This window comes from Primulina eburnea, chromosome 14 (genome assembly GCF_022965805.1).
Source record: "Primulina eburnea isolate SZY01 chromosome 14, ASM2296580v1, whole genome shotgun sequence".
In the NCBI taxonomy this organism is placed as follows: domain Eukaryota; kingdom Viridiplantae; phylum Streptophyta; class Magnoliopsida; order Lamiales; family Gesneriaceae; genus Primulina; species Primulina eburnea.
The window spans coordinates 615,823-633,121 of NC_133114.1; the positions used below are offsets into that span (position 1 = coordinate 615,823).

The window sequence follows — 17,299 nt, forward strand, 5'->3', positions numbered from 1 at the left end:
GATGGAGACCCTTAGTTTTCTTCTCGAGGGCCGTGCGCGCAAGTGGTGGCGATCGACTTCTGCGCCGATAGTCCAGTCCCAGGGTAGGGTGACTTGGGCCGATTTCCGTGCAGCTTTCATGCAGCTGTATTTTCCTCCAGCCCTTCGTCAGGCAAAGACGATTGAGCTCCTGAATCTTAAGCAGGGTAGTATGTCTGTTGATGAATATCAGCAGAAGTTCTTCGAGTTGTTACCCTTTGCCCCTCATATCAGTGGCAGTTCTGAGGCCAAGTATGACCATTTCCTCCAGGGTCTTAACCAGGAGATTTTTGATCGAGTCACTGTCTGTGATAATCCTACTTCGTATGATGGGTTAGTGAACCGGTGTCGCCAGGCAGAGATCAGTCTCCAGCGTGGTAGGGCTATTCTTTCTTCTAGACCTCCGAGTACTTTGAGCCCTCGATCTCAGTCTTTCAAGAAATCTGGTTCTTCTTCTTCTGGATCTGGATCACGGTCTAGCGGTGTTTTCCGCTTTGGTAAGAAGAAGGTTTCTTGTGTGCATTGTGGGAAGAACCATCCATCGGAGCAATGCCGATCAGCCGCGGGAGCTTGTTTTCAGTGCGGAGAGATGGGTCATCTCAAGAAGAATTGTCCTCAGTTGCGAGGTGGAGCAGGATCTGGTTCCGGATCTCAGACGACTGTTCAGCAGAGGAGGCAGGGTCAGGCAGTGGGTAGTTCAAATCTTCGACCTCGTGCCCAAGGTCAGGTTTTTGCGCTGAACCAGGATCAGGCTGCAGATGAAACAGAGAGAGTCATAGCAGGTACTTTTCGTTTATGCGGTATTCCTGCTTTTGTTCTTATTGATACCGGAGCATCACATTCATTCATTTCTGCACGATTTGTTAAGCGTCATAAGTTACCGTATGTTTCTCTAGACGTCATTCTTTCTGTTTCTACCCCGATGGGTCATTCGGTGTTAGCAAAGCGTCTAGTGATGGGTTGTCCCTTAGATTTTGAGGGTAACGAATTGATTGCGAATCTTATGATCCTGGAGATGGAAGATTTTGATTGTATTCTAGGTATAGACCTATTGACTACCTACCGAGCTACCGTGGATTGTTACCAGAAGCTTGTTCAGTTTCGTACGACTGAGAGCTCTAGTTGGTTTTTCTATGGTGAGGGAGCGCGACCTCCGATGCCAGTGGTATCTGCTCTGAAAGCCTGTCGTGCTTTAGAGTCGGGCGGGGAAGGCTACCTCATCTATGCGATTGATTCGTCCACAGGTAGTGTTGGTATAGAGGATATTCCAGTGGTTTGTGAATTTCCTGATGTTTTCCCAGATGAGATTCCTGGTTTTCCTCCGGTTAGAGAGGTGGAATTTGGCATTGAGTTAATGCCAGGGACTGCACCGATTTCTCGTGCCCCCTATCGTCTTGCTCCGTCAGAGATGAGAGAATTGAAGCAGCAATTGCAGGATCTTCTTGATAAAGGTTATATTCGCCCGAGTGTTTCACCTTGGGGAGCTCCAGTCTTGTTTGTCAAGAAGAAAGATGGATCTATGCGATTGTGCATTGATTATCGCCAGCTGAATCGTGTGACGATCAAAAACAAGTATCCATTACCTCGTATCGATGATTTGTTCGATCAGCTTCAGGGTACCTCTGTTTACTCCAAGATTGACTTGCGATCGGGTTATCATCAGATGAGAGTTAGAGATGATGATATTTCCAAGACTGCATTTCGTACTCGATATGGGCATTACGAGTTTCTAGTTATGCCATTTGGATTGACGAATGCGCCAGCAGTGTTCATGGATCTGATGAATCGAGTCTTTCGGGATTTTCTAGATCAGTTTGTTGTGGTTTTCATCGACGATATCTTGATTTATTCTCACAGTGTGGAAGAGCATATCCAGCACTTGAGGATTGTGTTGCAGATTCTTCGCGAGAAGCAATTGTATGCTAAGCTGAGTAAGTGCGAGTTCTGGATTGATCGTGTAGTATTCCTTGGTCATGTGATTTCCAAGGAAGGAATTTCTGTGGATCCTAGCAAGATTGAGGCAGTGCTGAATTGGTCACGTCCTACGACGGTGGCTGAGATCCGTAGTTTTCTAGGTCTGGCAGGGTATTATCGTCGCTTCATCGTGAATTTCTCTCAGGTAGCTAGACCATTGACGCAAGCTTACTCGGAAGGATGTTCCATTTGAGTGGTCATCTGAGTGCGAAGATAGTTTCAGAGAGCTTCGTCGACTTCTGACTTCTGCACCTGTTTTGGCGTTACCGTCAGGATCTGATGGTTTCAGTGTTTACACCGATGCCTCTTTTCAAGGCTTAGGGTGTGTGTTGACGCAGAATGGTCATGTGATCGCTTACGCATCCAGGCAGTTGAAACCTCACGAGGAGAAGTATCCTATTCATGATCTAGAATTAGCTGCTATTGTGTTCGCGCTGAAGATCTGGCGTCATTACTTGTACGGGGTTAAGTTTGAAATTTTTACTGATCATAAGAGTCTGAAGTATCTGTTCACTCAGGCTGAGTTGAACATGAGACAACGTCGTTGGATGGATCTACTTAAAGATTATGACTGCGAGATCAAATACCATCCAGGTTCTGCGAATCTCACAGCCGATGCTCTTAGTCGCAAGGTGAGAGTCTCTGCACTTCAGACCAGTGCTATGATTAGTACTATCCAGGATTGTTGTTCATTGGGATTTAATTTCAAACATCGGAAAGGTATGGAGAGCATTCGTGTTGCTACCATTTTATCTGAGCCAGCTTTGTTCGCTCGGATTCGAGATGCTCAGATGTCTGATCTCAAGACTCAGAGATTAGCTCGGTTGGTTGGTGGAGATAGCAATTTCCATTATCAGTCTAATGGTCTTCTGTGTTTGTCTAATCGGGTTGTGGTACCAGAGGATGATACTTTGAGGGAAGAGATCTTGGCTCAGGCTCATCGAAGCAAGTTGAGTGTCCATCCGGGAAGCAACAAGATGTATAAAGATTTGAGGACACGATTTTGGTGGAAAGGGATGAAGCGCAGCGTTTATCAGTTTGTTTCCAAGTGTCTTGTTTGTCAGCAGGTTAAGGCAGAGCACCGTCGACCGGGAGGATTATTGTTGAACTTACCTATTCCCGAATGGAAGTGGGAGCATATCGCGATGGATTTCATTACTCACTTACCATTGTCTTCGAGGAATAGTGATGCTATTTGGGTAGTGGTGGATCGACTCACCAAGTCTGCTCATTTTCTGCCATATAACCGTGATTTCACTTTCGATCGTATGGCTCGATTGTACATTCAAGAGATTGTACGTTTGCATGGGGTGCCAGTCAGTATTGTTAGTGACAGAGATCCTCGTTTTACCTCACGATTTTGGGGTAGTTTCCAGTCGGCATTGGGTACTTCACTAAGTTTAAGTACGGCTTATCATCCAGAGACCGACGGTCAGACAGAGAGGACTATCCGTACACTTGAGGATATGATTGCGAGCTTGTGTTATGGATTTCGGAACCGCTTGGCAGGATCATTTGCCTTTGATTGAGTTCGCGTACAACAACAGCTATCATCGTAGTATTGGTATGGCACCATTTGAGGCGTTGTATGGGCGACGTTGTCGTACTCCATTATTTTGGGATGAAGTTGGGGAACGACATGTTGAGGGACCGGAGTTAGTCCAGCAGGCTATTGATAAGGTTGCAAGTAATCAAGAAACGGATTAAGATCGCTCAGGATCGACAGGCTAGTTATGCGAACACCAAGCGGCGACCTCTTTATTTTCAGCCAGGTGAGAAAGTGTTTCTCCGAGTTTCGCCTTTTCGCAGGATTTTGAGATTTGGTCTCAAGGGTAAGCTATCTCCGAGATTTATTGGTCCATTTGAGATTCTGGAATGTGTGGGAGATTTGGCTTACAGACTTAGCATTACCTCCGTATCTGTCTGGGATTCATGATGTGTTCCACGTATCTTTGTTGAGACGATATGTAGCAGATGAGTCTCACATCTTGCATCCATCTGAAGTTCAACTAAATACGGATTTGTCTTACGTGGAACGACCAGTGCGGATCCTCGATCGCAAAGACAAGGTGTTGCGGAATAAGATCATTCCTCTTGTCTTAGTTCAGTGGCAGCGCAGAGGCACTGAAGAAGCCACTTGGGAGCTAGAGAGTCGTATGCGTTCGGAGCATCCAGAGCTCTTTTGAGTTGTACTATGGTTGTAATATGGATGTGTGTGTGTTTTCCGTTGTAATCTAAATATCAGTTGTGTTTAGCAACAATTGAGATATAATAACAAGGTTGTTACTTCCTTTTTGTTCATCCTCTAAACTTGATTTCGAGGACGAAATCTTTTTAAGGGGGGGAGAATGTAGTAGCCTGAATTCCAAATTGGGTAATTAACGGATTAATGGTGATTAAGAAGGTTTAATGTGTAATTTTGACCATGGTCATGATCGGACGGACCGAAGATGGTTCGGTAGCACCGAAGAGTTCGGACGATCCGAAGTGGGTTCGGTGGATCCGATCATGAGGTGTCAAGAGTTGATCGACACGTCAGTTTGCATGCAAGTTCGGATGATCCGAAGTGTAGGTTCGGTGGATCCGATCATGAGGTGTCAAGAGCCGATGGACACGTAGGAGTTCGGACGTTCCGAAGTGTGTTCGGTGGATCCGAACATAGCCTATAAATAGTGCTCGGAATTCCTCATTTTGGATTGCAAATTCTTGAAGTTGTGTCTCCTAGTTGAGAGGTTTGGAAGGTTTCTAGGGTTAGTTGTTGGTCGAGCGATAGCCAAGAGCTGCCAGGATTGGTAGCGTAGCGACGCCTGAGTTACGAGGCAATCGACATCAAAGGGCTGTCGACGGACGAAGGTAAACCCTAAACCTTTGGTAGTACTGGTTTTGCTAGTCGAGCATGGTAGTATTGTTCATTGGGTATGCTTTTGATGCGTAGGCTTGTTCTAGACCTGATTAGCGGTGTTGCGTAAGGCTAGGCTTGCTGTGATAGAGGTACGAAAGTACTATCCGAGATATCCTGGTCGAGTATACATCCTTATATGTGTTGCATGATTATGTGGTGCATTGATATATGTCATATGATGCATGCTATTATGTCACGTTTATGATGCATGTTGCATTTCATGTTGAGCCGTATCTCCTTCGAGATAGCCTTTACTGTTGAGCTGTATCTCTTTCGAGATAAGCTATATCTTGTGGGGCCGCTCAGCCCTATCTTGTGGACGCATGGACACCGAGAGTACACAGTGGCCGACGGGTCCGGAGGGCTTCGGTGATCCGGGACATTTTAGGTCCACGTCTGATCTTGTAGTGGATGCAGTGACCCAGAGGAGTACCGCGCGGCACTATCCACTTGGCGCCTCTAGACTGAGCATATTGAGATCCTTTGTTACTCCTGTTTCTTGACTACCCTGGTATCATATCATAGCATGTGCATTTCATATAGGTTTGTATACTCATGCTTTTGTACTGGGCGTTCTTATCGCTCACGTCCTCGGTTTTGTTTATCTTGGACACCCCATTCCCACGGGGCAGGCCTCAGGTTGGACAGCTCAGGAGGAGGAGGAGGAGGACGTTGAGTAGCTGGTTGATTTAGTTCTTCGGTATCTTTTTGATTCGATATGGTTGTACCGTATATTTCCTTTTAGTTTAGTTGTCCTGGATTTTCGATTGGGTTGTATAACTATCTTTTGGTGACAGTTTTCCGCCTTTATTTCTGATTGTTTCTAATTAAGTTAATCGCATGCTTAGTTCTTGATTAGTAGGTGATTCTGGAACGGGTCACTACAGCATCACAACCTCGGGAGGATCTCGGTAACTGCGTCACAAAATCCATGGAAATGTGATCCCATTTCCATTCAGGAATGGACAAACTCTGTAACAATCCTCCTGGTTTCTTCCTCTCAGCTTTCACCTGTTGGCAATTCAGACACTTGGAAACAAATTCAGTCACATCAGATTTCATCTGTTTCCACCAATACTGTGTCTTTAAATCATTATACATCTTCCTGCCACCAAGATGAATGCTAAAACGACTGTTGTGCGCTTCTGACAGTATTCGCTGTCTCAAATCTGAAACATTTGGCACAACAATACGATTATTCACATACAAGACATTGTCACGAACCTGATATTCCGATTGATGTCCAGTTCTAACCATCGCAATCGAATTCTGTACATTCTGATCAACTTTCTGAGCTGTTTTAATTTTCAACAGTAGCTCTGGTTCAGCTCGAATCACACACAATCTCAAAGGCTGATAATCTGTTTCAAATATTAATCCAGACAAACAGCAGTTTTCAATCAAATTCGATACACCAATCGTCGATAAGGATAGTGGACATACCTTTCGACTCAGTGCATCTGCTGCTGCATTGGACTTCCCTGGATAATACTTGATTTCACAATCGAAGTCTTTCAATAAATCCAGCCACCTCCGCTGTCTCATATTCAACTCTGATTGTGAAAACATATATTTCAAGCTTTTGTGATCAGAATATATCTCAAATTTTTCACCGTACAGATAATGCCGACATATCTTCAATGCAAAGACTATGGCTGCCAATTCAAGATCATGAATTGGGTAACGAGTTTCATGGGGTTTCAACTGTCTTGAGGCATAAGCAATCACATGCCCTCGCTGCATCAAAACACAACCCAATCCTCGGTGAGATGCATCACAATAAACAACAAATCCACCAGTGCCTGAAGGAATCGTCAACACAGGCGCACTGGTCAGTCTCTTTTTCAACTCAAGAAAACTGGATTCACAGTCTTCTGTCCACACGAATGGAGCATTCTTCTGAGTTAACTGCGTAATCGGTTTGGCAATACTCGAGAAATCTTTAATAAATCGTCGATAATATCCTGCCAAACCCATAAAACTGCGAATTTCTGGTACAGATATAGGTCTCGGCCAACTCATCACGGCTTCAACCTTACTAGGATCAACTGATATACCGTCTCCCGATATAATGTGACCCAAAAACACAACCTGTTTCAGCCAAAACTCGCATTTCGACAATTTAGCATACAGTTTCTCTGCCCTCAAAATTTTCAACACATTCCTCAGATGATTAGCATGCTCAATCATATTCTTTGAATAAATCAATATATCATCAATGAATGTGATAACAAAATCATCCAAGTATTTCTGAAAGACGCGGTTCATCAATCCCATAAATACCGCCGGTGCATTCGTCAAACCAAAAGGCATGACAATAAACTCATAATGTCCATACCTCGTTCTGAATGCTGTCTTTGAGATATCAGAGTCCCTGACTCTCAATTGATGGTATCCAGATCTCAAATCGATCTTGGAATACACGGATGAACCTTGCAACTGATCAAACAAATCATCAATACGAGGCAATGGATATTTATTCTTTACCGTTGCCTTGTTCAGTTGCCGGTAGTCGATACAAAGTCTCATCGACCCATCTTTCTTCCTCACGAACAGTACTGGAGCACCCCAAGGAGATACACTCGGTCTGATATATCCCTTGGCCAGTAAATCCTCCAACTGTTCTTTCAATTCTTTCAATTCGATCGGTGCCATCCTGTAAGGAGCTCTCGAAATAGGAACTTTTCCTGGCATTAACTCAATGCTGAAGTCTATCTCTCGAATCGGAGGCAATCCAGGAATCTCATCTGGAAAGACATCAGCAAACTCACACACCACTGGCAAATCCGCCAATGATGGGCTCGTTTTCAGTAAGTCAACTGAATATACCAGGAATCCCTCCGCTCCCTTCTACAATAATCGAGTCATATTCATTGCAGATATCAAAGGAATTCTGGCACGAGAACCCTTACCATAAAATTTCCACTCCTCAGCCATTTCAGGTCTGAATCGAACAATCTTGTGGAAACAATCGACTGTAGCTCTGTACTTGGTTAACATATCGATACCGATAATGCAATCAAAATCAGATAAACCAAGCACAATACAGTCTAGCTCAATCGTATGTCCATCGTACTGCAGTATGCAAGGTTTCACAGATTTCACTGATATCAAACCTGTTCCTAACGGGGAAGAAACAGACACTACCGCAGACAATGACTCAACTGGTAATGCACGACTCAATGCAAACCTCTCAGAAATAAAAGTATGCGATGCACCAGTATCAATCAATACATATGCAGGATAACCCGAAATAAAACAGTTACCTGCCACAACATCATCAGGTGCATCATGTGTCTGCTCCTCGGTCAAAGCAAACAATCGGGCCTGCTGTCTAGGAGGCTGGCTCGCAGTCTGGCCCCCTCCTGGCCTCTGCTGTGACTGAGTAGGCGGTGCTAACTGAAAAGTATGAACGGCAGATGGTCGTCTACCTGCCTGAGCTACTGATCCCGATGACTCCGCTGCCTGTGATCCTTGGACACTCCTCTGGGGACACACTCGAGCAAAGTGTCCCTGCTGTCTACAGATACGACAGCTCCCAATCACTCCTCGGCACTGATCTGTGGAATGCCTTCCTCCACAAGTACCACAGTACGGTCCAGTATAACTCTGGCCCTGACCGGTCTGTCGAGAGCCACTTGAGCTGGACGAGGTAGTCCCTGATTTCTTGAATTGCTTCCCTCTAGCCTTCAAGAAATCCTTCTTTCCGCTACCGCTGCTGCCACCTTCAAATCTAGGAGGTGGTTGCTGTCCCGGTGCTGGAAGCACAAAAGAAGCCTCTTTCTGCCTCATCAGGCCTGCCTCGGCTCCCTTGGCTCTGTTCAGGGCATCGGTGAAATTGTTAGGCCTCCTAGTATTCACTAGCGTAAAAATCTCAGGATTTAGGCCATTTATAAACTGGTCTGCAACGGCCTCATCACTCCCAGCCACACGAGGAGCAAATCGGAGCAATGTCGAAAACTTAGCCACATAGTCCTCAATGTTTAACTGGCCTTGTTTCAAGTTTGCAAATTCCGCTCCTTTGTCCTTCCTATAAGAAACTGGAAAGAACCGTAGATAAAATTCAGATTTGAACACATTCCAGGTAATGGCCGTACCTCGCTGTTCCAATGCCCTTCTAGTCGTGATCCACCAGTGTTTAGCAACGTCATGCAACTGGTGTATTATCAGTTTCACCCTCTTTTCCTCAGTGTACTCCAAAGATTCAAACAGTGATTCAATGTCGTCCAACCAACTTTCACATTCCACGGAGTTCTCCGTTCCTTTCAAAGTCGGTGGATGAAATGACTGAAACCTTTTCAGCAATTTCTCCATTGCTGTAGGTGTCACATCCATGGGAGGATTCGAGGTACTTCCCTGTTCTGGCATTCTTCTCGGAGGCATATCTGAAATCAAAAGGATTAGCAATCCCAACCCAAAGTTCTATTTCAGTCCTCCTCCGATCATCTTACTGCTGATCCAGAATCGGCTCTGATTCGTTCTCAATAATACATGTTTTCAAATCAAATCAAATAAACAGATAAACATGCATTATAAAGCAGTAAATCATGCTAGCAATCAAAAGCAAGGAAAGAAAATCTCATTCTACCCCGCTCACTAGCTCCTATCTCAATCTCAAGGATCTATCGCTCTGATACCACCTGTTGTGGGGACCCGGACGCTAATCAAGTTCTTAATCATAATTGGGACTAATTAATCAATTAAAAACAGGGTCTAATTTTTTTTTTAAAATGCGGAACGTAGTGAAATCAAACTCATATACATATCCGTATAAAATACAATACGAGTCCTGTACTGCATGCATTCAAAATAAACTAAGGTTTAACAACTAATGTCAAGTGTTCAACCCTATCTCTAATCCAAGTCCGGAGCCTCCACTCTAATCACGATCTCTCCTCATCTCCTGGACCCTGATCCTGTCCCACCTGTTGTCAAGTACACATACAGACAAGACAACAGCCGGATATACCGGTGAGAATATAATCCCAGTATAAATCAATGAAACATGCAATCATATAAAACAATATAAAGCATGTAATCAGGTAACAGATATATGTATCAAAATCTGAAACAAAATCAATGTCAATCAGTCGACATAACTCATAATTCAGACTAGACTCCATCCTAGTCTAGGGATCCCGGTTTCCAGATGTGGTATTCCTATATCGAATTTCGTAATAGAAGGAACCGTGTTCCTATTACTCGATATAACCAATATCCTGGTATTCCTATATCGAATTCCGTAATAGACGAATTCCCATTTCCTATTACTCGATATAACCAAACATCCGGTGTCCTGACCTATCCGTCATGGACTGCAGTTCTATCTTTAATATCCTATCTTGAGACATCGTGCAATGTGCCGTGGCGATACCACCACTATCCGGCACTTCTGTCACAAGATAAATCGTCTACTACCTGTCATCTAAAATCAAGAGAACAAGTATATCATCAATTCAATGCAAATATCAATGCAATAAAGTAAAGTATGTGATTTAGGGAAACCCAAGTCCAAACCGACTCGAGTCCATCTCCCAATACCACATTGACTTATACCTTTCTTTCGTCGGTGTCTGGCTCAGTCGAATCCTGAACTCACAGCCTGTCTGGCAATGACAATATCAATAATCTTATGTCAATATACCACTCGAATCACTAACAATCTGATAAATCTTGATTTAATTCAAAATCAACGGCATAACGGTACAATCTCCATATTCCCGTCAATACCATATCACCAGATAACAGTTACAATCCATAACTCATATCCAATACAATCTATAATCAATCCATAATCCAAATCTGTCCGGTATCAACTGATTATAATCAGAAAATCATAACAATTCCATAATCAGTCTATTTCTTAATCTGACTTCGATTCTACGATGTCTAACATATCAAGAACACCATATATGAATTCCATTCAATTCTGACAATAGCATAATTTCAAAGCATGTCAAAACGTAGCAAAACTTACGTCAAGTTGTAGCCTACGTCGCTAGGAACTCAATACCGAAGTCGGAATCAAAATCAGATGGACGGATTGAAATATAAAGGCGTAAGGATTTCGCAAACCTCCCCTGAGCTTTCCTATTCTTTTCCTACTAATTTCGAAGGAAAGAACGGTTTATATATATCCTTGCATGCATGCTAAGAGGTGGCTCATTTTCCGCGCAACACGCAACACCGCGGGTGCGGTCGTTGCTGCGCCGCGGGTGCGGTCTCGTAAGCACCGCGGGTGCGGTCACCCCACGGCAATCCTATCCATTTTTCATCATCTACACCGCGGGTGCTGTGTCGTAGGGACCGCGGGTGCGGTCTTGGTTCGCACCAAAAATCCCTACTTTCATTTTAAATACTCTTCTCGGTATCCCGATTGGTCCATTCATAATCACATGACATTATAAATCAATCAATCATCAATAACAGTGATTAATTTCCGGGCATTACAATTAAATTTATATTAATTCAAATGTAATTTATGTATTATATATTTTTTATTTTTTTACTCAAATTAAAACTAAACTCTATTGAAAACGTAAACTATATTAAAAATTTTGTATTGATTATATCAATCAGTTTAATAAAAACCTGTATAAATAAATTTAAAATACAAATGATGACAATGATCAGTATCACTCATGAAGTAAATAATTCAAAAATAAATTTTACTATTTTAAGTAATTTTCTGCCAAAATTACTTACTAAAAAAGAAATACGATAATTAATTAGTTTATTTAATTTTTCAAAAAAAAATTGGTTGAGTGTTAAGAGTTATCACTACATCAAAGTTTTTCAATGGACATTAATTTACCATTTAATAATCATAAATTTTTTTATCTCAGATACATATTATTTCGAAATTACCTTAATTTGAAAGAATTAATACATTGAATTTTTCTTCCAAAACCATACGTATTTTGTATATCTTTAATCGTCTTCTTAAAAATTCAAATAAGAAAGCATAAGAAAATTAAAGAGATAGATTCAGAAAATTTTCAAATGGACATTAAACTACTATCAATAAACATGTATATTACCCTCAATAATCAGAATGTTTGACACTCAATGCATGCCATTCGAAATTTCATAATTTGAAAGAGTTAATGTATGGTATAATTATGTCAAAAGCATCCAATGTATAATTTCTGTCTTTTAAGATGTCTTATTTGAATTTTAAATTATAAATAATGTAATATTACATATTATATTAGAAATCATGTATATTATATTTATCTTACTAAATTTATCTATTCCAAAATTGAATTCTGAAATGAATCCTCTTTTTAGCACCATATATGAGTTGAATCATTCCAAGATGTAATGTTCGTTTAAATTTAGATCTGTTCGTGGTTATGAACTACCTACATATGGAAACAACGAGAACAAGAGATATTGAGTTTGAAATATGTCTTTCATGATCGAGAAGTAAAAAATATAATTCTTATATTAGTACAAAATTTTAATTATTACGTATTATTAATGTGATAACTTTCTTCTATATTATAAAGTTCATGTATATATAATAGTATAAAATGTCCCGTAATGGAAATGATTAAACCAATTCTAAAGAAAGTAAACATCTTATTAGAAGATACATTATAAAATTTATCGACATTGTTTTGGAATACACATAGTAAATGTTAATAAAATAACTTTTCTGATTTATACATAATTTACTTATGATTATATGTTTCATTTTTCTTTCGAAACAATAGGTTGTTGTGTATATTATGAAGATATTTTGTAAATAAAATCATAGCTCATTTGGGTAAATATATTGATGAAACAATTATTGTTATCATTCAAATGTGTCGAACACGTGTCATGTCACAAAATTGCTTGTGAATGTAGATTTAGACGCATTACTGAATTTTGAAAAAAAAAATTTCATTAATTTTATTGAATGTGATTTAAAAATATTTTTTTATCACATGTTAAAAAAATAAAAATATACTGTTTCTCGAAAATTAAAGAATTAAATATGTATTAAGATTGGTGGCCGACATCAATATACTAAACATGATAAGCATCATGTCATTGTCTTAGACTATCACAATCTAAACTTTGATATATGATAGTGATTATTAGCAAAAAAAAAAATTTAATCGACAGGCGTTGTATTTAATAAAGTTATTTAAAATTAGCGAAAAATAGTTTTTATTTTTTATAATTATAATATTTTTTTCGATTTAAATATCTATTCATTTTTCACTAATTTTTAAAAATATCATCCCGTACATCGCACGGGTTAAATACTAGTAGATATAAATACATAAGTTGATATAAATATTATTTAAAGTAAAAAAAATTTAATATATATTCTAATGTTGTTTGTACATTAATTTAATTAATTGATCTGTATTAAAATAAAAATAAATTCTTTATTTAAGGAAAAATCACTGTATTTCTTTTTGAAGGAATAATATAATATATTTTCAATATGATTTCTTTTTAAAAATGAATTTACTGTTACAGCAGTGGCAAAATGCAAAGTGCCGTCGTTACTCCGCAGACTCCATGCGTTGTACACGTGTAAAAAATGGGAAAACAACAAAGCTGAGGGTATAATTGGCGTTTCACTAATTTACGATCTGCCAATATGGAAATTGATCTGGCATTATCATCAACATTTAACACAGAGCACGAATGAATGGCAATTGGGATCAATTTTTCGCCGTAATCTTCTCATTTGGATCGTAGATTCTTTTCCAGTTGCATCGGAGGTTTTACCGAATCGGACGGTTTAAGATCTGTCAGTTATCATCCAAAGTTGCTTGCTTGAATTTCCGGGGCATTTCTTTGTTAATTAATGTTTATGTTTATCTTGGTCTTGGAATTTTGATATTATTGTGTTGCGAAAATGCCGGTGAAGAGTGGGAATGCGTCGATCCGGGATCGGACGCAGGAGTTTTTGGGGATAGCGCAAAGGGTAAAGAAGTCACCATCGTCGCAGAATGGGCCGAGCAGCAGCGGATCGAAGCTCGAGGAACCGCGGTCCGTGGTGGCTATGCAGTCGGAATTCAATCGGAGAGCGTCGAAGATTGGGCTCGGGATTCATCAGACCTCGCAAAAGCTATCTAAACTGGCAAAATGTGAGCGAGTGAATTTTGGGTTTCTTTCCCCTATCAACAATGGTTATTTTTAACTATTGGGATTCTGTTTTGAACGTGTATGACTGCGATTTATGGATATACTCGTTATGGTTATTCATGCATACTTTTGTACATGACTTAGAGCTCCATTTGATTTATAAATTATATGCATTGTTACTGCTTGTTTTTTTATTTTGCATCTTAAATTTGGTGGTGCGGTTGAAGAATACGAAGTTGTGGGGATGCCAATTGGATCATTATGTCTTGGTTCCCCCACAAATTTTAATTTCTCGATGATGATTTGAAAGAACTAATTCAAGTGCAAAGTTTTATGTCTTGCTTCGATGATCTTGCTTTAAGCTAACAAAAATCAAGTCAATGTAATATTGTTGTCGAGGTTTTAAAAATCAATCAAGCTGAATATAAATATCCTCGCCTGGCACACTTCTATATGAGCAATCGTACTCTATCCTGTTTTTCATATTATGCTTGAAAATCCTGTATTTCTAGTTTGTGACGTTGCTTTATCTTTATGGAGTGGTGTGATCAAATTGACGATTTCATCCTTTTTACCCCAGTGGCGAAGAGGACTTCAGTTTTTGATGATCCCACCTTGGAAATCCAGGAGATAACATCTGTTATTAAGCAAGATATAACTGCACTTAACTCTGCTGTAGTAGAACTCCAGCTTCTAAGCAATTCACATAATGAAACGGGGAATACATCCAGTGATACCACCAGTCATTCTACCACAGTCGTAGATGACTTGAAAAATCGATTAATGAGCACCACGAAGGAATTCAAGGAAGTTTTGACCATGCGAACAGAGGTGAGCTGAGAAATTGCGGCCAACATTTGTATCCATGAATGTGTTTCTCTATTCCTTTTTTAGTTGGCGAACATTTACTCAAATATTGTTTGTCCCACTCTCTGAATCAAATTACATTTTGTGGGGTATTTTTGCAGAACTTGAAGGTTCATGAAAACAGAAGGCAGTTATTTTCTTCTTCTGCTTCCAAGAACCCTGCAAATCCTTTTGTTCGCCAGCGTCCTTTGGCTGCAAAGTCTGCTGCCAGTACCTCTGCTCCCCCTCTTCCTTGGGCTAGCGGGACACAATCTACAACTCAACTATTCCCAAAGTAAGTCTACAATGTGTATTTCGAGTCAGTTGGTTTCAAGGATTCTTGGTTTGCTTTTTACTTTCTTTGCTTTCACCTTTAATTGAAAAAACGGTGAGATTGACGATTATTTTATTAACAGTTTAAGTGCCGCAATAGTTTTTTCAAGGACTTGAATGTAGGTCAGGGTCAAATATTTTATGATTCCGACGAAAAAGCGTCATAACATACCCAGATATGAACAGATTTATTTGCAGGGCTGAATTTTTTTGTATTGTGATTCCTGACATTCCTGTAACAGGAATCAAGTGGATGGGGAGGCTCAGCCATTGTTGCAGCAGCAACAGAACCAACAGCAACAGCAGATGGTTCCATTACAAGACAGCTACATGCAGAGTAGAGCAGAGGCTCTTCAAAATGTAGAATCAACAATTCACGAGCTGGGCAATATCTTCAATCAGCTGGCTACTTTAGTTTCTCAGCAAGGAGAGATTGCTATCAGGTTGACATAAGGGCCATTTTCTTATCATATACTCGCAACATTCTGGCATAAATCATCATGGCTTCTAAGTCTAAACAACGTTATTTAGCTGTTTTCAGCTTTCATAATAACTGTTTTGATTAGATATCATTGGCATTGTAGTCTTGTTAATGAACGTTAATCATTGAATTTTATTCAGAGTAGACAGAACGTAATCACATCATATTTTGGGTTTTGGTGAAGCTTAAATTCACTTTCAAACACTGTGTGCTCATATGTGTGAAATGCATTTCGAATATGAATGTAGGATAAATGATGAGAAAAGATGATGAAATGGTTTGTTAATTTGTAGATGATTAGCACTGTTCCATCACTTTCTCTCATTTGTGAACTAGCACATTTCATTCCCCATTGGATTGGGATTACATCCATATATTTTAAGAATTGTCTCAATTTGAATTGTTCAGTTGTTTCCTCTGATTGCGTATTTAAATCTTGGGGTGGAAATGTTTGTAGGATTGATGAAAACATGGATGACACAGTGGCAAACGTGGAGGGCGCTCAAGGAGCTCTGCTCAAGTATCTCAATAGCATCTCATCAAATAGATGGCTGATGATCAAAATATTCTTTGTATTGATTTTCTTTCTGATGATATTCCTTTTCTTCGTGGCATGATGAATAATGTCAAGACGGCCGTGCCACGAAATACAGTGAGACGACTTGGTGTACTCATAATTTCGTATGTTTATATCGGAAAATGCTGTTTATATTTTGGAGATGGTCTTAAGATTTTACAAAACTTTTGCATACTGTTCTCTCCTGTGTATGGCAACTGTAATTGCTCGGGGGATTCGTGGATTCATGTGTATTGTCATGTAAAATGTTGGATGCTGAGAAGAAAGTTTTGTGATGGTCACTTCAAAGTACTGGTATTCAAAATTTGTTTCTTGGTTCTTATTTTCTCTATGGAATGCGCTTTAAACTCCTACACTTGGATCTTTTGATGTTTGTATCTAGTTTTACAAGTGAAATCTTTCTCCTACAAAGTGAGCTACGCACATTTAATTTACTACGTAAATATCTTAAATTAATTAACATTTAAATTAATTACCAATGATTATTGCACTACTTTTCTTTACTATAGTAAAAAAATATTTATTCAAAATTTGTTGTTTTAAATTTTATTTTAATATAAAAAATATAAGACTACAATGTCTACAATAACGATTTTTTTTAAAAAAAATTTGATACTTGGTACCAAAATTTGTATTGAACATGTATAAAAACAATTGTAGTATAATAAAATATGGCAAAAACTTGTGTGAGATGGTCTCACGGGTCGAATTTGTGAGACGGATCTCTTATTTGGATCATCCATGAAAAAGTATAATTTTTTATGCTAAAAGTATTACTTTTTATTGTGAATATGGGTATAGTTGACCCGTCTCACATGAGACTCACTCATAAAATATTCCAAGTAAAATTTGACTGTAATGGATACCAAGCAATATAGGACACATGTGAAATACAAATATTCTATACAAAATTATCTAAATTAATATGTACTCTGCTCGCTTTTGGCTTAAATATATTTGCATTTGTGATAATCGATAGAAGCACGTTAAAGAAAATTACTTTCTTGATTTTTTTTCCCTAAAAAGTAGAAGTAATTTTAATATAATTTTTTTAATACTTTCACAAGAAATTGAA

At 39.5% G+C, this 17,299-nt stretch overlaps 1 protein-coding gene across 1 annotated transcript; it reads left to right on the forward strand.

The window, feature by feature from the left end:
- Positions 1 to 13,543: 13,543 nt before the first annotated feature.
- LOC140812874 (syntaxin-32-like) lies at positions 13,544 to 16,577 on the forward strand. The gene is made up of 5 exons (XM_073171244.1): positions 13,544 to 13,989; positions 14,568 to 14,818; positions 14,956 to 15,128; positions 15,409 to 15,609; positions 16,105 to 16,577. Exons 1-5 carry the CDS (start codon positions 13,758 to 13,760, stop codon positions 16,262 to 16,264), a joined length of 1,017 nt encoding a protein of 338 aa, XP_073027345.1. The 5' UTR covers positions 13,544 to 13,757; the 3' UTR covers positions 16,265 to 16,577.
- Positions 16,578 to 17,299: the final 722 nt, after the last annotated feature.